This window comes from Leptonychotes weddellii, chromosome 15 (genome assembly GCF_054177405.1).
Source record: "Leptonychotes weddellii isolate Sample4059 chromosome 15, ASM5417740v2, whole genome shotgun sequence".
Classification (NCBI taxonomy): Eukaryota; Metazoa; Chordata; class Mammalia; order Carnivora; family Phocidae; genus Leptonychotes; species Leptonychotes weddellii.
This window is the reverse complement of record NC_138383.1, coordinates 37682264-37705473: the sequence shown is the minus strand read 5'-3', so window position 1 is coordinate 37705473 and position 23210 is coordinate 37682264. Positions and strand designations below refer to the sequence as shown.

General features: G+C 37.9%; 1 protein-coding gene across 1 annotated transcript in view; it reads right to left on the bottom strand.

Annotated features, from left to right (window-relative positions):
• EFCAB5 (EF-hand calcium binding domain 5) overlaps window positions 1-23210 on the bottom strand; it is a gene marked incomplete at its 5' end in the record, with an annotated part of 95521 nt that overhangs the window by 49606 nt on the left and 22705 nt on the right. The window contains 2 exons of the mRNA XM_081805987.1: window positions 17085-17230; window positions 21155-21203. Coding sequence (XP_081662113.1) covers window positions 17085-17230; window positions 21155-21203 — 195 coding nt within the window. The remainder of the gene's footprint in view (window positions 1-17084; window positions 17231-21154; window positions 21204-23210) is intronic.

Sequence of the window (23210 nt, the reverse complement as noted above, 5' to 3'; positions counted from 1 at the left end):
TTGCTGCTATTCTTTTCTTCGATCTCCTGTTGAGTTCATAGGTGGTCAGAATGGTTTGGTCCCTATCCAGCTGAATTCCTGAGAGGAGAGGAAATCCAGGTCTCCTACTCCTCGGCCATCTTGCTCCGCCCCCCTAGCACTGGAAGAATTTCTAAGTGAACTCCTCTTGAAATGTTAGCGCAACTCATAAGCCATTGATTTCCTCCTCTGTCCCAACCAAGCATGGTGGTAGCCAAATTTGTACGGTAGTCCAACTTGGATTGAATTACCCTACTTCCATAGCCATAAATGATTGGACCAGCGGATGATCCTTAACCTAAACAAAGCCATTCAGATTCTTTCCACTAGGAATTGGGAATTAGGACTGGGAAATGGTTGGCTGTCCTCTGAGAGGGGCTGGACCTGTAAATGTAAACTTAAGAGTTATTGGGTGGCCAGATTCCGCCAGGTGAACTGAGGATGCAGGAAGAGTCAGTACCTACACAGATGAAACAGAAAGCGGAGAGAAGAGTCTTGATGTTTTTCCAAGTCCCTGTTCTAATCTCTTGCAGAAGTCAGATCATATTCTTGCCCTTAGACTCCATACATTTCATTTTCAGCTACATTAATTCAGGTTGGCTTCTGTTTCTTGCAACTAAAGGATACTAACTAATATAGTTTGTTTAAAATGGAAAATTTTGTTGGAATATTTTACTGACATAGTTTTTAAATGAAGGATATAGTAGATATTTCACTTCCTCATTAATATCATCTAGGCAAATTTAAAAATGTATTATGTAAGAGATACATTAGGCTTGAACCCATGCTAATGAATCATAAACCACTATTCAACTGGTTTAGAGATCAAAAGGAAATTTTAAAGCAGAGTAAAAGAGCTTTTCTAAATATTTAGTTTCTTTGGTGGCTAAAACCTTCTAATTGTCATTATTTTTGATGGATCAGTGAGTACAGTTAGGTTTTTATGTGTTAACCTTGGGATGCGGAAAAGTGTAATGGTTAAGAATTTGCATTTTGCCTCATCAAAACACCAATGGCATTTTTCACCGAGCTAGTACAAAGAATCCCAAAATTTGTATAGAACAACAAAAGACTTCAAATAACCAAAACAAACTTGAGAAAGTAGAACAAAGCTGGAGAGATCACACTCCCTGATTTCAAGCTATACTGAAAGACTATAGTTAGCAAAATAGCATGGTATTGGCATAAACACAGACATATAGATCAATGGAATAGAATAGAGAGCCCCCCCCCCAAAAGAAATAAACCTATGTATTTATGGTCAATTAATCTATGACAGAGGAGGCAAGAACATACAATGGGGAAAAGACAGTCTATTCAATAAATGGTGTTGGAAAACTGGACAGTTACATGCAAAAGAATGAAACTGGACCACTATCTTATACCATATACAAAAAACAAATTCAAAATGGATTAAAGACTTGGGTGTAAGACCTGAAACCATAAAACTTCTAGAAGAAGACAGAGGTAGTAAGTTCTTTGACATTTGTCTTAATATTTTTTTTTACCATTCTCCTGAGGCAAGGGCAACAAAAGCTAAAATACACAAATGCAATTACACCAAACTAAGAAGCTTTTGCACAGTGAAGGAAACCATCAACAAAACAAAAAGGCAACCTACTGAATGGGAGAAGCATTTGCAAATCATACATCCAATCAGGGGTTCATATCCAAACTATATAAAGAACTTACACAACTTAATATTTTTTTTTAAAACCTGATTTTAAAAAATGGGCAGAAGCTTGAATAGAAATTTTTCCAAAGAAGGCATACTGCTGGCATGGCTAACACACACACATGAAAAGATACTCAACATCACTAATCATCAGGGAAATGTACATTTAAACCACAATAAGATATCGCCTCACCCCAGTCAGACTGACTATTATTAAAAAGAAAAAAACAAGTGTTGGTGAGGATGTGGAGAGAAGGGAACCCTTGTGCACTGTTGGTGGAAATGTAAATTGGTGCAGCCACTGTGGAAAACAGTATGGACATTCCTCAAAAAATTAAAAATAGAACTACCATACGATCCAGCAATTCTACGTCTGGGTGTTTATCTAAAGAAAATGAAAACACGAATTTGAAAAGATGTATGTTCATTGTAGAATTATTTACAATAGCCAAGACATGGAAGCAACCTTGTCCTCAATAGGTGGACAAAGATGTGGTATATGTATACAGTGGAACGTTACTCAGCCATAAAAAAGGAGATTTTGCCCTTTCCAACAACATGGATAGACCTAGATGGTACTATGCTAAGTGAAATAATATGGAATCTAAAAAACGAAGCAAATGAACAAACAAAATAGAAACAAACTTATAGATACAGGAAACAAATTGTTGACTGCCAGAATGGGGAGGGCTTGGGAGGTGGGTGAAATAGGTGAAGAGGAACAAGAACGACAAACTTCCAGCTATAAAATAATTAAGTCATGGGGATGTAATGTACAGCATAGGGAATATGGTCAATAATATTGTAATAACTTTGTATGGCAACAGATGGTAATGAGGCTTAATCGTGGGTATAATTTCATAATGTACAGTAGTATCAAATCACTATGATGTGCACCTGAAACTAATAGGACATTATCAACCAAATATACTTAAAAAAAGAGGAGAAATCTGGGAAAGGTAATAGGGACTATAGGGAGTCTTGCAATTTTAAATAGGATGGTGTGGTAGATTTGGAGATACACTGTACAGATTCCCCATCATAGTAGGAAGGTGGTCAGCAGACATTCTTTAGCTTTCAGTTCCTTCAGGGTCTGCTTCCACTGCAGAAAGCCACCATGGTTTGGTCATGTCTGTCATAGGGCAGCCTGAATTCAGGAACTAAATGAGAGAGAAATAGAGAGGCCTGGACATTCAACCTGATGTAGGACACACTGATGGGCAATAATACTTGCTTCAGAGCTCTCTTCTGGGTTGGATGAGGCTTTATCAGGCCTGTATTGCAGCTGACTTCTCCTGACTAATTATGTTACACTTCTCTCCCTTCACAGCTATTGATCCCAATTAATAACCTGCACACCAGCATCTGTCTCAGCATCTGCTTCCAGAGATTGCAACCTGACAGGGGGCATCATGGAGAAGGTGACATTTGAGCCAAGAAGGAGAGGAGGGAGTAAACCACGTGGAAATATGGGAGAAGTACTGTCCTGGAAAAGTGCTAAGGCCCTGAGGTGAGAACACGCCTAGGGTTTTCTAGGAATGGCAAGACAGCTAATGTGGCTGGGGCAGAATGAGGGAGGTGTACAGAGAGAGTGAAGACAGAGGGGTCACCAGACAGACCATGTCAAGCCGTGGGGCCATGTTAAGGACTTTGGTATTTACTTTAAGTAAGATGGGAAGCCATTGGAGGGTTTTGAGCAGAAGACTGGCTTAATCTACCTTTCTTCTTCTTTTTTTAAATATTTTATTTATTCATTTGTCAGAGAGAAAGAAAGAGAGAGCACAAGCAGGGGGAGCAGCAGAGGGAGAGGGAGAAGCAGGCTCTCCGCCGAGCAGGGAGCCCGATGCGGGACTCGATCCTGGGACCGTGGGATCATGACCTGAGCTGAAAGCAGACCCTTAACCGACTGAGCCACCCAGGCATCCCTTTTTTTTTTTTTTTTAAACTTTATTTTCTTTAGTGATCTCTACACCCAAAGTGGGGCTCAAACTCATGATCTGAGATCAAGAGTCACATGCTCTTCCCAGTGAGCTAGCCAGGCGCCCCTCCCTATCTTTCATTTTAAAAGGCAAGGGTGAAAGCAAGGGCATCAGTCAAGGGGCTAATGAAATAAGGCAGTTGTGAGATGGTGATGGCTTAGCACAGGTTTTGAGAAGACATCAAATTCTAAACATTTCTGGAAGGTGGAGACAAAACAAACAAACAAACAAAAAAACCAACCCTCACATTTTAGAGACAGATTATCTGAGTTCAAATCCCAGTTCCCATATTTACTGGCTGAGTAATCTTGGCTGAGTCACTGAACTTTCCAGTTTCTTCATTTATGAAATATGTATCACAGTAGCTATCTCACTGGGTCATGAAGAGGATCCTGGTATGTACAGAGTACAGGTATTTCATGTAATAAGTTCTCTGTAGCCATTGCTCTTGCTTCCTTTTGAGCTAGGTAAGAAATTGACCAAGAAAGTTTTTTCTATAGAATGAAAGTCCTCTCGGCTGACATACCTATTTAGAAGGAAAAACCCAATGAGATCAGTGATTCTCAAAATGTGGTGCCTTGACCACATAACCCGAGAGCTTGTTAGAAGCTCTGAGAGCACCACTTGAGAGATTGTTAGAAATGTAAATTAGGTATAAACATACGGGTGCATGTATCCCTTTGAATTAGTATTCTTGAATTATTTGGGTAAATACCCAGTAGAGTACTGCAATTGTTGGATAAGGTAGTTCTATTTTTAACCTTTTGAGGAATATCCAAACAAGCTGCACCAGTTTGCATTCTCACCAACAGTGCACAAGTGTTCCTTTTATAGCAGCATTATTTACAATAGCCAAGATATGGAAGCAACCCAAGTGTCCATCAAAAGAAGATGTGGTATATATATATAATGGAATATTATTCGGCCATAAAAAAGAATGAAATCTTGCCATTTGCAATGACATGGATGGAGCTAGAGTATAAGGTTAAGTGAAATAAACCAGTCAGAGAAAGACAAATACCATATGATTTCACTCATATGTGGAATTTAGGAAACAAAACAAAGAAACAAAGGGGAAAAAAATAAGACAGAGAGAGAAACAAATCAAGAAACAGATTCTTAATTATAGAGAACAAACTGATGGTTACCAGAGGGGAGGTGGGGGAGAAATGTAATAGGTGATGGGGATTAAAGAGGGCACTTGTTGTGATGAGCACAAGGTGATGTATGGAAGTGTTGAATTACTATACTGTATACCTGAAACTAATATCACACTGTATGTTAACTAACTGGAAATAAAAAAAAATTTTTTTTGAGAGAGAGAGAAGGCAGGGGAGGGGCAGATGGAGAGGGAGAGAGAGAAAATCTCAAGCAGGCTCCACCCCCAGGATGGAGCCTGATGTGGGGCTCAATCTCAAGACCCTGAGATCATGACCTGAACTGAAATCAAGAGTTGGACGCTTAACGGATTGAGCCACCCAGGTGCCCCAAAATAAAAACTTAAAAAAAAAAAAAAAGAAAGAACCCAGTCTTTTGGGTGGCTATTAAAGCAAAATGTATATAAAGAAATAAACAGGGGCGCCTGGGTGGCTCAGTGGGTTAAGCGGCTGCCTTCAGCTCAGGTCATGATCCCAGGGTCCTGGGATCAAGCCCCGCGTCGGGCTCCCTGCTCAGCAGGGAGCCTGCTTCTCCCTCTCCCTCTGCCTGCCTCTCTGCCTACTTGTGCTCTCTATCTCTGTCAAATAAATAAATAAAATCTAAAAAAAAAAAAACAAAAAAACACATTTTTTTCTTCAAAAAAAAAGGAAAGAAATGTAAATTTGGGGGCCCTACTCCAGACCTACTAAATCAGAAACTCTGGAGTGGGACCCAGAATCTGTGTTTTTAAAAGCTCTCTGAAAGCAAAATACACTTCCAGCTCTTAACCAGGCTCCTTCCAGTCACAAATGTGCAGAGTCAGAACAGAAAAAATATGAGTAGTTATCACATGACCAGACCAGTTGCCTCCAGGATTCTTGGAGAAGGGAAATCATCTTTCTTTTCCCCTCTTAAAAAACAGACCCCAACACATTTCCACTGTTATTCTTTCCTTATATTCCAACACTCAGAACTCTTGTGACATTAGCATGTGGTTGTGGAAACCATGTATGGAAATTCAAGTGGGCCCCAGCCAAGGGGACAGACAGACTTGGGTCTTTTTCCTCCAACCTTTACACATGGTAACTTGAAATAAAAAGTCCACTCTGGAGTCAATAAATAAATAAATGCATAAGCCCTCTGGGTTATTCTTATGTTCACTAAAGGTTGAGAACCATTGAAATAGATGATATGGGACAATAGTTCTTAGTTATTCCAGAATCCTAAGATCCTGTTGTTCAATCCTTAATGTATAAATTAAGCTTTTGGGAATTGACCTCAAGGCCATTTGAGTTTTCTGGTTGTGGAATCCTATTAAACCAAGGATTAGTTTAACTGTTTCTCCAAGAGACACTTCAACATTCTGGATTTAGAGCCCATGGGTTTTCTGAATGAGCGTGTTCCATAAGTGCGGGCTATATGACATAAAGACTACCATTGCCAACTAACTACAAATCAAATTCCAAATAGAACAGTTACAGAAGTTTGCAGGTGTCTCTTGTAAAAACAGAAGGTGAAAACACATGGCCTTTGTGTTCCTATCCTCCCACGGAATAAATCAATTAATATCCACCAATCCTGAAATGATTACTTAGATTAATTTAAGAATATAATGAACTACAAATATCCTTCCATTTGGTAGGTCTGTGAACTGCTAAACATTTGAATTGTACTTAATCAAGTTATCTCCATGTGCTGAATTCTGGGCTGTTCCTTTCTGACTGGAAAACCAAAATACTGAGAATGTAGTAAATGTCACACTTAAAAGACTGGTATTTACTGTTAAATTCTACAGCTCTGGGCCATTGGGATTCACATTTATTTAGTTGTAGACATACTGGAGAGTTGATGAAGTGGGTGATATAAAAGCAATAGAAAGAAAAATATATTTGGAAATTAACTATTTTAGGCATTAACTTCCAAACTGTATTTGTAAGTCCTGGTAGTAAATAACATTTTCAGAAATGCCTGCAAAGACTATAGAATATTGGAATACACAGATTATACTGGCTATCTATCATTGAAGAAGTGTGTTCATATAGCATTTGGGCAGAAAATTAGATTTCCAGTCTCAGGGAACTTTTAAAAACAATTAATGCTAATTATATACTCAACAAAGCAAAAATATACTTTAACTCTTTTGATTTTTAAAAATCAGAATCATTTGCTTAACAAATGAATTGAACTAAGGTCTTATTTAATATCCGGTAATAATAAAAGTGACAGACTGAAACACACCATTTTCCCCCTAGTGGTGAGGTAGCTTAGGCAATGTTCTGGCTTAGGTTGTGTCCCCCCACAAAGTTCATACGTTGAAGGCCTAACCCCTAGTACCCCAGAATGTGACTGTATTTTGGGATAGGATCTTTGTTTTTTATTTTTTTCAATTTTATTCATTTATTTGAGAGAAAGAGAGTGTGTGCATGAGCAGGGGGAGGGGCAGAGGGAGAAGCAGACTCCCCGCTGAGCAGGGAGCCTGATTTGGGGCTCAATCCCAGGACCCCGAGATTATGACTTGAGCTGAGGGCAGACACTTAACTGAGCCACCCAGGCGCCCCTGAGATAGGATCTTTAAAGAGGTAATTAAATTAAAATGAGATCATTAGGGTGGGTCATTAACTAATATGACCAGTGTCCTAATAAGAAGGGGAAATTTGGACACAGACATGAACAGAGGAAAGACAATGTGAAAGCATGGGGAAAAGATGACTACCTATAAGCCAAGGAGAGAGGTCCTCAGAAGAAACCAACCCTGCCAATACCTTGTCTTGGACTTCTAGTCTCCACAGCTGTGAGAACTTAAATTCCTGATTTTAAGTCACCGAGGGCTTTGTTATGGTAGCCCTACCAGACTGATACAAACAATAAGGAATTGATGATCAGTAAACTCCTTTATGTATTTCTTACGGTTGAAGACCACCTACGAAGACACATACCTTGGAGGATAGTTTACCAGAGACCATCCCCTTTCCCTGGTTTAAAATTCCCTCATTTCGCCCCAAGGTTTCCTCAGGCAGTTTTCAGAGCATATTGCTGCTCCTACTTACACCTCCACTAAAGTCATCATTCTTCCTCCTTCTGTCCTTCCCTGCCATAGCTCAAAGCACATGAAAAAACAAAATAAGCAGAAAACAGCAAAAATTACAAAATACAAATTACAAATAACAGAATAGAGAGCCACTCAGATACGTACCATTTTGGGGGAAATGCACAGCCTGGATTTAGCAGAATACGTTACAGGAAAGACACAGTCTTTGAGTAATTTGATGAAGCCTCTCGATTTAAAATTTAAACGTTGAGCCACGTTAGTTTGAAGGCCTCAGACATACTGGTATAAAATAACTGAGCATGAGAAAGTGACTATCTCAAAGCAGACCACTGGGAGCAAGAACGGACTAAGTCCCAGAGAAGAGAATTCAGGCAGTGACACGGCCCTTATTTACTCCTGCACCAGTTCCTTAGTGTCACAGAATCCAAAGTTAATATCTGAATCCCAGTGAATAGTATTTCTAGGTTTTGCATATAATTATTCTTTTTTTTTATTATTTATTTGACAGAGAGAGCAGAGACAGAGAGCACAGCAAAGGGAGAGGGAGAAGCAGACTCCCGGCAGAGCAGGGAGCCTGATGCGGGAACTCGATCACAGAATCCTGGGATCATGACCTGAGCCAAAGGCAGACGCTTAACCGACTGAGCCACCCAGGTGCCCCTGCATATAATTATTTTTAAGCCCATTATATAATTCAGGTGCAGACCTCAGACCGCTTGAAGCCCAGGCCTGCTGAAGGATGCTCTTGGGAAACTGACCCTCATTTTACCCAGTCCCACAGTAAACAAGAAGGTGTTAGATTGTTTTCACTTGCCTCTGGTGAGCAGGTAGATGTATGGCCTGAGTCCTCACAATGATCAGGTGGGAGATTAGATCAAAGCAAAGCAAACTCCTCAATGAGGGTGGCCAACTGCCTCGGTTTGCCTGGGACTTTCCTAGTTTTAGCACTGAGAATCCCATGTTCTAAGAAACCCCTCAGGTCCGGGAAAACCAGGATGGTTTGAAAATCTAAACCATTGATCCATGCTAATGGATCACAGGTCTAATTCCTATGGAAAACTTTGGGGAACCTCTGTTTGGAAGCATGCTGTGTTGTATCCTGCTTTGTATAACAGACTGTCTCTGTAAATATCAAAATCATTTGCCATAAAAGAAACTTTACAGCCTTTAACCATGTGTGAGGCATCTTTCCGTTACCATCCCATTGGACAACCACACATGGGACAAATGGTATAGAGTTCTTATTCTATGGTATGCATTCATCCATTCTCAATCCACTTGTATTTGTAGAATCACACGATAAAGAATGTGTCTGTTATAGATAACTGGGAATGATGATGAACACAAATGACAATTTGAGTCAGGATTCTGGTGCCTAGAGTGAGCAGAACCGATAAGCATGACCTGACCTTCGGCTCAGGTCATGATCCTGGGGTCCTAGGATCAAGCCCCGGTTCCGGCTCCCTGCTCTGCGGGAAGCCTGCTTCTCCCTCTCCCTTGGCCTGCCACTCTGCCTACTTGTGCTCTCTCTCTCTATCAAATAACTAATAAAATCTTTAATAAATAAATAAATAAAGACTTCACTCTGTTTGAGAAAACTATACTTTGTTATTACTTTGGAGGCAAGAGTTTGGGGAACTAACTTTGAAATTACACCAGGGGAGGAATATAACCCAGGCCAGAGCCAGCTGATACTATCAATAAAAACAGAAGTATGTCAATATCTGGAGCCCCCAGAGGTAGGGAAAAAGGGTCTGCTGTGATGAGAGATCAGCCTCCCTCAGTTCCTCACTCTGGAGTCTTTGGGAGTCCTCCTCTCCCTGAGGCCATCTTTACCCTTCACTCCCTGAACTCTTGCCATACTAAAAGTCTTGTATGTAGTTATCACTAATGGTTTAGAGATAAGAAAATTCCTTTCCCTGGTAGTGCATGGTGATGCCTTCTTCAGATAGCATTTCCCCCACAGAAATAGTCACTCGTATTAAGAATTCCATTTCAGGCTCATTCAAACCACAGACCCCAGGGGCGCCTGGGTGCTCAGAGAGTTAAGTGTCCAACTGTTGATCTCAGCTCAGGTCTTGATCTCAGGATTGTGAGTTCAAGCCCTGCATTGGGCTCCACGATGGAGTGAAGCTTACTTTATTCATTTTTTTAAAAGATTTTATTTATTTATGAGAGAGAGAGGCAGAAGCAGGCTCCCCGCCTGGAGCTTACTTTAAAAAAATAAAATAAACCACAGACCCCAGTGACTATATAAAATATTGCTTCTATTTGGAAAATGGGTTCCAAGTTCCAAACAACCTACAGATGTTTTTTTTGAGAGGGACATATAGCCATTTGTGGGACTGTCATTTAAAAAATTATGGGCATTTTAACAACTCCAAGTAACTTTTGCTTTGAGATGTACCAAGAAAAATTTAGAGACCCTTACCCCTCAGACTTCTCTGGAAGCAAATTATTAGAAAATGCCTTATGAAAACAAATGGAATTTGTAGAACTCAAAAAGTCCAGGAAATTAAAAAAGAAATTTCCTATCTAAAAAAGTTAACTAAGTTCTCTGTAACCACAGTAATGGTGGTTTTCTTCTGTTGATAAACAAATCAACTAATCAGATAGTCAATTGAAAGGGTGGATCCTCTGTAAGGTTGAAATCTGGAAACTTCAGGAAGGATAAACCTATCAGCACCTGCTTACTTCTGGCCTGAACACAGTAATGGGAACCCAGTGAAATCTAAGACTTAAGACTTCAGTTCCTTTTCAAACTTGCATACAATATCTACATAGAAAACTCAACACCAGTGTTAAAATGACACAAATGGGGGCACCTGGGTGGCTCAGATGGTTAAGCGTCTGCCTTCGGCTCAGGTCATGATCTCAGGGTCCTGGGATCGAGCCCCGCATCCGGCTCCCTGCTCAGTGGCGAGTCTGCTTCTCCCTCTCCCTCTGTGATCTCTCTCATTCTCACTCTCTCTCAAATAAATAAATAAAAATCTTTAAAAAAATAAAATAAAATGACACAAATGCTAAGTTTTGCCTCCTGGAATGAGTTGTCTTTTGGAAACTAGAGTGTTCTGAGAATTTAAAACAAGATTGACACTCTCCCCAAACATATTTCTTTTGTGTCTAAATAACTTACAAAACAAACATCCCAAATAAACCAGTACATTCTACATCTTAAATTATTCCTGTCAATATATAAATGTTTAAAGGTTCCTTTCAAAGTAAGGAGCTACAGGTATGGCAGGTGGAAGAAATTTAACCCTCGTAACCACCAGATGAGTTTCCCACATGAAACCTGCCCCACTGAAGTCTCATTTTTCTTTTACTATGCCTCCCCTGGCAGTGATGAATATAATAACGGGAATGTTTTGTACCTGTTTGTTGCTTTGTAATTGTCCTGTTGTGGTGGGTGTCCTTAATTTGCTTGTATTTTGACCCTTCTATTCCCTGGATCCTACCTTGGTTCCATCCAGTATGTGTATGCCTGCATGCTCGTACACACACACATGCACACACACACACACTCACACACACACACACCTGCATATACTCACAGGCACACTCCTATACAACAATGCATTATTTGGTCCTTGAGGGTAAGAAATACAACTTCTAATTTTGACATCTCTCCTACCAGAGAGTAAGTGAATATTCAGTATTCAGTATATTCTTAGTAACCAAGAGACTAGACATAAATATTCTTCTATACTATATTATAAAGAATATAAAATATTCTTCTAAAAATAGTTATTTTGGGTCTTCATTTACTAGAATAAAACAGATGAAAAGTGAGAGAAGTTATACTCCACAAAAAGATTGTCTGCTTCTCCCTCTCCCACTCCCCCTGCTTGTGTTCCCTCTCTCACTGTCTCTCTCTCTGTCAAATAAGTAAATAAAATCTTTAAAAAAAAAAAAAAGTGTTCCAAACACTACTTCTATGTCATATGATATGGTCAAAGATTTGTTGATCAGATAATTAAATATTTTCAATAAATATTTCTATGCAAGAAATATTTCCTTGGTTTCTGTTGATGTTACAGCTCTTCTCTATAATGAAAATACCTGAATATGGGTTGTTTACGTTTCAGGAAGCGATGTCGGGAAATGTCAGGAAAACTAATATTAATAGCTCAAACCACCCATTAAAACAAAATAGTGTGTGTATACACACACACACACACTCACAAAGGTATTATGTAGAATGCTAATGAATTTGTATCAAGTATCATTGGATATACATGACCCTTACCCATTTCCTCATTTTAATTGTGTGGATATACATACACACATATGCACACATATCATATATGGATATATATGTATTTGTGTAGGATTTGTGTGTATGAATACATGTACGTGTGTATATGTATATATTTGTTGAATTAATTAAAATAAATGAAGGGAGAAGAAAAGTAAAGCTGATATCAGACTTCACAACATTCAATACCAGAAAACAATTAAGCAATGTCTATATAGTTTTGAGGTGAAAAGAAAAGAAAATGTGACCTAATTACACTATACCCATCCACGGTATAATTTTAGAGGCAATACACAGACATTTTCAACACAAAAGAACTCAGAAAATATAATACCCATGTGACCTTCCTGAAAAAAATAAACAAACTACTTTGTAATAAATTCAGCCGATTAAGAGATGAATCAAAATAAATAACTCAGGAATAGCAAAGCCATTATAAAAGGACAGGAAGTGCTTTTTATTTTAGTGTAGTCCTAATAGTTTAATTTTGCTTGAGGAGACATATCTAGAAAAATGTTTCTACAGCCAATGTCAGAGAAATTACTGCTTATGTTTTCCTTCACAAGACTTATGGTTCAGGTCCCACCTTTAGTTCTTTAATCCATTTTGAGTTTATTTTGTGTATGGTGTAAGAAAGTGTAGCTGTCTAGTTTTTCCGATACCATCTGTTAAAGAGTCTACGTTTTCCCCATTGTATATTCTTGCCTCCTTTATCAAAGATTAATTGACCATACAATTGTGGGTTTATTTCTGGACTCTACATACTGTTCTATTGATCTATATATCTATTTTTGTGCCAGTACCATACTGTTTTGATTACTACAGCTTTGAGTATACCCTGAAACCTGGAATTGTGATACCTACAGCTTTGTTCTTCTTTCTCAAAATTGAGAAAATGTCTATTGGCTTTGGCTATTTGGGGTCTTTTCTGGTTCCATACAAATTTTTGGATTATTTGTTCTAGCTTTTACATAGTGAAGAAAACCACCAACAAAACAAAAAGGCAACCTATTGAATGGGAGAAGATATTTGCAAATGACATATCCGATAAGGAGTTAATACCCAAAATATATAAAGAACTTATATAACTCAATACCAAAATATAATCCAACTAAAAAACGGGAAGAGCACCTGAACAGACATTTTTCCAAAGAAAGCATACAGATGGCCAACAGATACATGGAAAGATACTCAATGTCACTAATCATTGGGGAAATGCAAATTAAAACCAGAACGAGATGTCACCTCACACCTGTCAGAATGGCTAAAACCAAAAATACAAGAAATAACAAATGTTGACAAAGATATGGAGAAAAAGGAACCACCGTGCACTGCTGGTGGTGGGAATGTAAATTGGTGCAGCCATTGTGGAAACCAGTATGAAGGTTCCTTAAAAGATAAAAAATAGAATTACCATATGATCCAGTAATTTCACTGCTGGGTATTTACCCAAAGAAAATGAAAATACTAACTTGAAAAGATAAATGCACCCCTATGTTTATTGCAGCACTATTCACAATGCCCAAGATAAGGAAGCAACCTAGGTGTCCATCAGTAGATGAATAGATAAAGAAGATGTGGTATACACACACACACACACACACACACAGGAATATTATTCAGCCATAAAAAAGAAAGAAATCTTGCCATTTCCAATAACATGGATGGACCTAGAGAATATAATGCTAAGTGAAATAAGTCATTTAAAGACAAACACCATATGATTTCACTCATATGTAGAATTTGAGAAACAAAACAAATGAACAAAGAAAACAGGAAACAAAAAAAAAACCAGACTCTTAAATACAGAGGACAAACTGGTAGTTGCCAGAAGGGAGGTGGGTGAGGGGGATGGGTGAAATAGATAAAGGGGATTAAGAGTACACTTATCTTGATGAGCACTGAGAAAAGTATAGAATTGTTGAATTATTTTATTATATACCTGAAACTAATATAACATTGTATAATTATACTTCAATTAAAAAAAAAGGATGGGGCACCTGGGTAGCTCAGTTTGTTAAGTGTCCAACTCTTGATTTCGGCTCAGGTCATGATCTCAGGGTCATGGGATGGAGCCCTGCCTCTGGCTCTGCCCTCAGTGTGCAGAGTTTGCTTGTCCCTCTCCTTCTGTTCCTCCCCCTACTCTCTCCCTCTCTCTCTCTCAAATAAATAAAAATCTTTAAAAAAATAAAAATAGTTTGATTTTTTAAAGATTTTTTTAAAAGATTTTATTTATTTGTCAGAGAGAGACAGAGCACATGCACAAGCAGGGGGAGAGGCAGAGGGAGAAGCAGGCTTCCTACTGAGCAAGGAGCCCAATGCAGGACTCGATCCCAGGACGCTGGGATCATGATCTGAGCTGAAGGCAAATGCTTAACCAACTGAGCTACCCAGACATCCCCCCCACAAATAAAAATAATTTTAAAAAAAGAATAGCAACTGCACCTCAAATCCATTTAAAGATTAGTCCAAGACTAATCAACTATGGGAATTGTAATTACAGAAAGTGAATAGTGTAAATCTGCATAAAATAAAAATTATAAAATAATTAAAATTGGGAAATATAACAAGGAAAAAAATAAGATGAGGAAATACTAAATACCTTCATCTTTTATAGTAGGACGTCAGTTGTTATAATTGAAAAATGTGATCAAAAAGTAGTGAATGGAGAAGCTCCTGAGTGACTCAGTTGGTTAAGCGTCTGACTTTTTTTTTTTAAGGTTTTATTTATTTATTTGACAGAAAGGGACACAGCAAGAGAGGGAACACAAGCAGGGGGAGTAGGAGAGGGAGAAGCAGGCTTCCGGCTGAGCAGGGAGTCCGATGCGGGGCTTGATCCCAGGACCCTGAGATCATGACCTGAGCTGAAGGCAGACACTCAACAACTGAGACACCCAGGTGCCCCTAAGCATCTGACTCGATTTCACCTCAGGTCACGATCTCAGGATTGTGAGATCAAGCCCCGTAATAGGCTTCACGCTGGGCATGGAGCCTACTTAAGATTCTCTCTCCCTCTCCCTCTGCCTCTACCCCACACCCCCCTCTAAAAAAAATAATGAATGGACTTTAATAATAATAATAATGAATCTTCATCATAGGGTCTTAGAGTGATTTTAGAATGACTTTTGTGAAGTTAGGTTCAATTTTAATAATTCTCTTATTTTTTTATTTCAGATTCTCTTTCTACTGTTGGAATCAAGTACAAATATTTTTTATTTTAATTAATAAAATTTTATAACAGAATTTATGATCATCTACATTGCTATATACCCATATATCTATTAAGACAGTATATAAAACTAGGGTTTTTTATTAAAAGTTTTTATTTATTTATTAAAACTGTTTTATATAATGTTTACCTAAGGGTGACAATGGTTGTTTCTGGGTAAGAAATTTTGGGTGATTTTATTTTATTTATTCATTTATTTATTTTAAGATTTATTCATTTTCAGAGAAGGAGGATGGGCAGAAGGAGAGAGAGAATCTCAAGCAGACTCCCCACAGAGCGTGTAGCCCAAGTGTTCCATTCCATGATTCTTAATATTGAAATCTGCAGTTTTGTTTGTTTGATTGCTTATTTTCATTATTTGATCAATTACCTTAATTTCATCTTTTTTGTCACTTTATATTAGGTGCTTTGCTTATAAAGTGCATATAGCACGTTTTTTCCCAATTATCAAAATCCACCAATCATAAGGTAGAAGAGTATGGATTTAAGAAATTTTAAAGTTACATAGGAAAAGTTTAATCTTACTAGTAATCAAAAAGATGAAAGTTAAAAAACAGAATGCATTCAAATTGCAGAGGTTTCTTTTTTTTTTTAAAGATTTTATTTATTCATTAGAGAGAGAGAGAGAGAGCGGGCAGGGAGGAACAGAAGGGGAGGGAGAGGGAGAAAGAATCTGAAGCAGACTCCGTCTGCACTGAGTGCAAGGCCCAAAGTGGCACTGGATCCCACAACCAGCAGATCACGACCTGAGCTGAAACCAAGAGTCCGAAGCTCAACTGACTGAGCCACCCAGGTGCCCTGGTTTCTTGTATTCAATAATGCCCAATGTTGGTGAGAATATGGTACTTTGAAAGCTCTCATACACTGATGATGGGAGAATAAAACAATACAATTAAAAGCATAATTTGACAATAGATACCCTTTGGCCATTAGTTTGGCCCCATGACTAATGGATGCCAAGTAGACAAATACAGAATCTAAGAAACCACAGAATATAACAGACAGGATTGCCAAATTTTTATCCCTATGATAATGATTTTAAGGATTCCAGAATCCTTCACACAGAACTTTGAAATTGCATACAATACATGGCCATCACCTACAACTGAGCAAAGGTGTAGGAGAGAAGGAAAAAGTTACCTTGACTCTGGGACCCAGAGTTAAAGAAGGGAAATTAGAGGAAAGACATGAACAAATATAAAAGCAACCTATAAAAGACTTATGACTCTGGTACCATTAAATTGCTCCTTTTACTTATCCTAATACAATCCCAAGACAAAAGTAATCCCATACTATCTCAGATGAAATATTATGTAGACTTTGAAACCAAACTGCCTGAGTACAAATTTATCCAGCTTCACTAATTATGAGACCTTGTGCAAGTTACTTAACCATTTTGCACCTTAAGTGTCTTCATCTATAAAAGCAGGAATAAGGATTGCTGAGAGCATTACCTGACTTAATATATGGATAGCTTAGGACAATGCCTGGCCTATAAGAAATGTTTTATAACTTTCAGATTTCTTTATCTAAAATGCAGTGGGAAAAGAAGCTGCTTTTTCTTGATCTTAACTGAAGGTGTGAGTGGAAGTTTTTCTCACTTTCACATCATGAGTACCACTAACTGAAAGAAATTGTAAAATTCCTTTGATTATAAGATGTACCCTAACTTCAGAGAAGTTAAAATGAAATAACATAATATTTATCTTAGAATAGAAATAAGTTAGTATGCTTTAATTTAATTCTAAGTTAATGTGTGCGTGACATCCATGCAAAATAATTTGATTCAAATTATGAATAATGTAACTTCTTACCTCTGTAAATTCCATTTTGTTCAATCTTGGTTCCATTGAGTCAGCAATATCCAATTGTTTGCAACATGCTTCTAATTATGGAATAAAAGGTATTTGCTAGTTAGTTTGGTTGTAATACATTCATATTTCATATTCATTTTATAGCACTTTAGAAGAACGTAAAATTATTTCTTAATTAATGTCTATCTTAATATCCATCAATATTTACAATAAAGCAAATGATATATAGTTGGGTAACATTCCAATTACTACAAAATTATTGCTTTTCCTGGCTTTTATTTAACCAAGCAACCCAAACACTGAAATAAATGTGTCTACATTTTTAACGACCAGCCTGAGATAAAGCAAAAACAAATATGCACATCAATGGTATAAAGAAGACTATGAAAACAACTGTGTTGGGTTATGCTAGCATTTACAGAAGCAGGTCCTAAAACACAACACTTCTACAAACCTTCTTTTTAAATATTTTGTCTTTAATGCTTCTTAAATTAAATGAATAATATACAAATATGTTCTTTTAGTAAAAGATTCAAATAGTACAAAAACATAAGCAGCAAAACTTGAATATCTCCCTTTTCCCCTGCCCCCCACCAGCATTCTCACTCCCCCTTCCCCGCCACCCCGGAAGGAACCACCATCAACCCTTTGTTGCCACCCTTCCAGCAACCTTTCTAGGTATTTTTGTTTATAACATACATCTTTTTTTTTTTTTAAGATTTTATATATTTATTTGACAGAGAGAGAGACACACAGCAAGAGAAGGAACACAAGCATGGGGAGTGGGACAGGGAGAAGCAGGCTTCCTGTGGAGCAGGGAGCCTGATGCGGGGCTTGACCCCAGGACCCTGGGATCATGAACTGAACCGAAGGCATGTGCTTAACGACAGCTTTTGTTTTTCTACACATACATATGATCATATTGATCTGCAACTTCCTTTTTTCACTTCATCACTCACCTTGTAGATCTTTTCATATTGGACATGGAGCTCAGGGGGAAGGTTTGGGATGGGAATATAGATATATAAATGAGTCATCAGCTCAAGTCATGGGTTTATTTATTTATTTATTTTTTAAAAGAGTTTATTTATTTATTTGACAGAGAGAGACAAAGCGAGAGAAGGAACACAAGCAGCAGGGGTGGGAGAGGGAGATTCAGGCTTCCCGCCAAGCAGGGAGCCCGATGAGGGGCTCGATCCCAGGACCCTGGGATCATGACCTGAGCTGAAGGCAGACGCTTAACAACTGAGCCACCCAGGCGCCCCAAGTCATGGGTTTAAATAATAACCTGGGTAGTGTGTATAATGTATAAAATGATAATAGAGCCAAAAAGAAAACTCTGAAAACAACATTTAAGGTACAAATAAGAACCAAGAAACAAAATGCTAAGAGGTGATCAATGATAGATGAAAAATCAAGAAAGAATGATATCACAAAAGCCAAGAAAAAAAGAGTTTCATGAATAACAGAGTGATCACTAGTGGTAAATATGGCAGTTAGTTCGAATAAAGATTTTTTTTAAACCTCCTTTTGATATGACAATTATGTAATCTTTATTGACCATAACAAAAAACAAACACAAACTGTGTAAAAGTTCATGAGGAAAGCACTGGATTCCTCTCCTACTTCTAACCCCAAATCCTCCTGCCAATCATGGGCTGGTACATATAAGATTCTTTAGTCACTCTTGATTTTTGTAACTGCTTTTTATGAGATATCAGTTACTGTCATAAGAAGATCGTATAAACTTTAGTATAAACTTATGCATTAGATGCTGTTATCCTCATCCCAGACCTCCCCCCAAGCTCTAGAAGATTATGCAAGCCACACTGGTTTCTAATGGTAATAGCTGTTATTAAGTGTATGTGTCTGTCCCCTGACTGGACTTTGAGGAACTTAAGGAGAGGAAAGATGCCATAGTCCTCTTCCCATCCTCTACCCCATCACAGTATCTGGAACTAGGTGAGGGCTTAATAAATATTGAATGAATGAATGAATGAATGAACGGTACAGGAAATCTGAGGTAGTATAGGAGGTGAGAGGCAAAAAAATCAGTCAACTAGAATGGTCTGGAATTTCTCTAATTTTACCACAATCTCAAATAGAGCTCTCTCTTCACTCACTCCTTCGGTACCTTCATCAAAAAGTAAATAAATAAAAGAAGTTATCGCAAAGATTTTCTGAAAGAGGAGTTGAGGTTGTGCTAACCATGAAGAATTCTAGATTTTGGATAGGCTGTGAACATGTGGGAGAAAGGGTTGTCAGCAAGGCCCAAATCATGTTTGGGGACAAGTGATCAGGAAGATGGGAAGCATATTTTATTTTTAAAAGTGAGACTAGATTTCAATCTATTGTTATCAATGTAATAGTGGTCAAAAACCAATTGAAAAAATCATTTGGATATAAATTATGTATACCTAAGGAACTAAACTCTAGTGCTTTATTCTACAAGTCAGAATTTTTTTTAAGTTTTTTTTTTAGTAATCTGTACACCCAATGTGGGGCTCCAGCTTACAATGCCAAGATCAAGAGTCGCATGCTCTTCCAACTGAGCCAGCCAGATGCCCCTACAAGTCAGAACTTTTGCTTAATCTCGGGGCACCTGGGTGGCTCAGTCGGTTAAGCGTCTGCCTTCGGCTCAGGTCATGATCCCAGGGTCCTGGGATCGAGCCCCGCATCGGGCTCCCTGCTCAGTGGGAAGCCTGCTTCTCCCTCTCCCGCTCCCCCTGCTTGTGTTCCCTCTCTCGCTGTGTCTCTCTCTGTCAAATAAATAAATAAAATCTTTAAAAAAAAAAAAAAGAATTTTTGCTTAATCTCATATGAGGAAACAATTATGAAAATAAAAGCATCAAAATCTGTGGTTCTCTATAGTTGTAGTACTGTCTCCCTCTACCCCCAGTGAGCATGGTAGAAATTTGTAGTTTGTTTTTGTTGGTACAGTGATGGGGAGTAGGGGTAGGGTCAGAAATCCTGCAATTCTTGAGGCACATGGGTGGCTCAGTTGGTTGAGCAGATGACTTGATTTTGCTCAGGTGATCTCGGGGTCCTAGGATGGAGCCCTACGCTCAGTGGGGAGTCTGCTTGAGGATTCTCTCCTTCTTCCTCTGGCCCTCCCCCTGCTCTTGCTCTCTCTCTCTCTCTCTCAAATAAATAGATATTCAAATAGGGGAAAAATCTGCTTAGAATAAATTTGAGTCTAGAAACTATTTTACATATAAAACAGTATATTTTTTATTGTTAAATTTTCCAAGACTGTAACTACTATGAAAATTTGAGAGTGGATTGTACTTTGCTTCCTTCTGAAACTTTACCAAGAGTTGTCCACCATTCAGAAAATTATTTAATGGGAGATATTGTCATAATTTGTGTCTGAACTCCAATACAACACACCTGCATTAGTCTGCATTTGTAGCTCTCCCCTTTATGGGGATTCTATGTATACATACAAATCATTCATTTTGCCCTTACTTCAAAATGTCAAATACAAAGAAAATGGTCGATTGGATATAATTTTACTTTTCTTATGTCTAAACATTCATTATAAGTACAAATGTCTGATACATTATGTCTTCTAGTGAAGTTATAACCAAACATTTATATATTGAAATACAGTCCATATAATTTTCTTAGGTCTTTTCTTGTATTTTTCCTTTATATCACAGTTAGGACATAATACCTTTCTTTTTTAAATTCTGTGTATGTAAGTTAAGTAATGATTTTCTAGGAACTTGATGGGATGATAAAGGGATAATACAGAGTATTTATAATAAAATGGAGCACTCCACTAAAGGGATCAAAAATCACTGATTGCTTTTCTGTTTTTCTACATTCTCCATCTGGAAAGGGCAAAAGAACCAAAGTACATGTATAAGAACTTTGAATAACATATATCTCAATATTGACTCTTCATCTTAATCCATCATCTGTCCCCTCACCCCCCTCCACCCTTATAAAAGAGGGAAAAATAGAAATACTACAGGAATAGGCAGCTTTACCAAGATGGAAATCTGGATTTTGAAAAAATTCATGAAGAACATTCTGAATCTGCAAATCAAAGAAAACAGACCATGCATTACATCTCATTTGCCATATATTTAGTGTTTTAGACTAAAAGCCATCTAGAGTCTTTCTGTTTAAGTCTTGAGTAATCTTTCTAAACCAGGGACTGAAATTATTAATAATTAACATTAAGTTCATAGACTACTTCAAGGTATATCAAATGTTTTTTCATACATATCCTCAATGATTCCCATTGAGAACGTTCTGTGTGAGAAGTAGGATGCTGAGAGTGATCCTATTTTGTCCTCTCCAAGGACATTTCTAGCAACCTTCAGACACTGGGCATCTTTGGCAACCAGCTTGGCAATCCAAAGAATCCTCTATAATTCCTTGTCCTTCAATTACTAAAAAACAAAACTTCTGAGTTCTTCTTGGTCCATTTTTAAAAAATAGATTTGAGGGACCTCTGGCTAGCTCAGTTGGTAGAGCTTGTGACTATTGATCTCCAATGTGAGTGCAAGCCCCACACTGGGCATAGAGCTTACTTTAAAAAAGATAGACTTGATTTTTTAGAACAGTTTTAGGTTCACAGAAAAACTGAGCACAAAGTACAGAGAGTTTCCATATACTCCCTGTCCTCCCCACCACATACACAGCTTCCCCACTATCAACGTTCCCTACCACAGTGGTACATTTGTTACAATCAATGAACCTCCATGAAACATCATCATCCAAAGTCTATAGTTTACATTAGGAATCACTCTTGATGTTGTACATTTTATGGGTTTTGGCAAATGTATCATGACATGTATCCATCATTATTGTATTATACAGAATTGTTTCATCACACTAAAAATCCTCTGTGCTCTGCCTATTCATCCCTCCTTCTGTCTTCACTCCTAGAAACCCTGATCTTTTTGCTGTCTCCATAATTTTTTCCAGAATGTCATAAAGTTGGAATCATACAGTATGTAGCTTTTTCAGATTGGCCCCTTTCACTTAACAATACACATTTAAAATTCTTCCATGTCTTTTCATGGCTTGATAGCTCATTTATTTTTATTTTTATTTTATTATTATTTTTAAGCTCATTTCTTTTTAGTGCTGAATAATATTCCATTGTTTAGATGTACCACACTTTATTTATACATTCAACCACTGAGGGAAATCTTGGTTGTTTCCAAGTTTTGGCAATTATGAATAAAGCTGCTATAAACATCCACATGCAGATTTTTGTGTGGACATAAGTTTCCAACTCCTTTTGGTAATTACCAATAAGCATGATAGCTGGATCATATAGTAAGAGTATGTTTGGTTTTATAAGAAACTGTAAACTGTCTTCCAAAGTGGTTGTACCATTTTGCGTTATCACCAACAATTTCCAACAGTTGCTGTGTATCTTTGTCAGCATTTGGTGTTGTCAAGGTTCCAGATTTTGACAATTCTGATAGGTGTGTACTGGTATCTCATTGTTTTAATTTGCATTTCCTTGATGACAAGTGTGGAGAATATTTTCATATGCTTATTTGCCATCTGTATGTCTTTGGTGAAGTGTTCAGGTCTTTTGCCCATTTTTTAAAAAGATTTTATTTATTTATTTGACTGAGAGAGAGAAAGAAAGCACACAATCAGGGGGAGCTGCAGATGGAGAGGGAGACAGGGAGCCCGATGTGGGGGCTCCATCCCAGGACTCTGGGATCATGACCTGAGCTGAAGGCAGACACTTAACCAACTGAGCCACCCAGGTACCCCTGCCCATTTTTAAAATCATTTGTTCATTTTCTTATTGTTGAATTTTAGGAGTTCTTTGTGTATTTTGGATAATAGTCCTTTATCAGGTATCTCTTTTGCAAGTATTTTCTCCCAGTCTGTGGCTTGTCTCCCTTGGTCTATTTTTAATAATTCACTTTGAATTGAAAATATGCTTCGCATTGTATCTAACCAATCTCACATCTATATACACCTAAGAGAAAATGTTTAACTGTTAGAGTACAGTTGTTTTCTGATGCTAAAAGACACATGTTCTTAGTTTACAGAAGTAATTAGTCACCC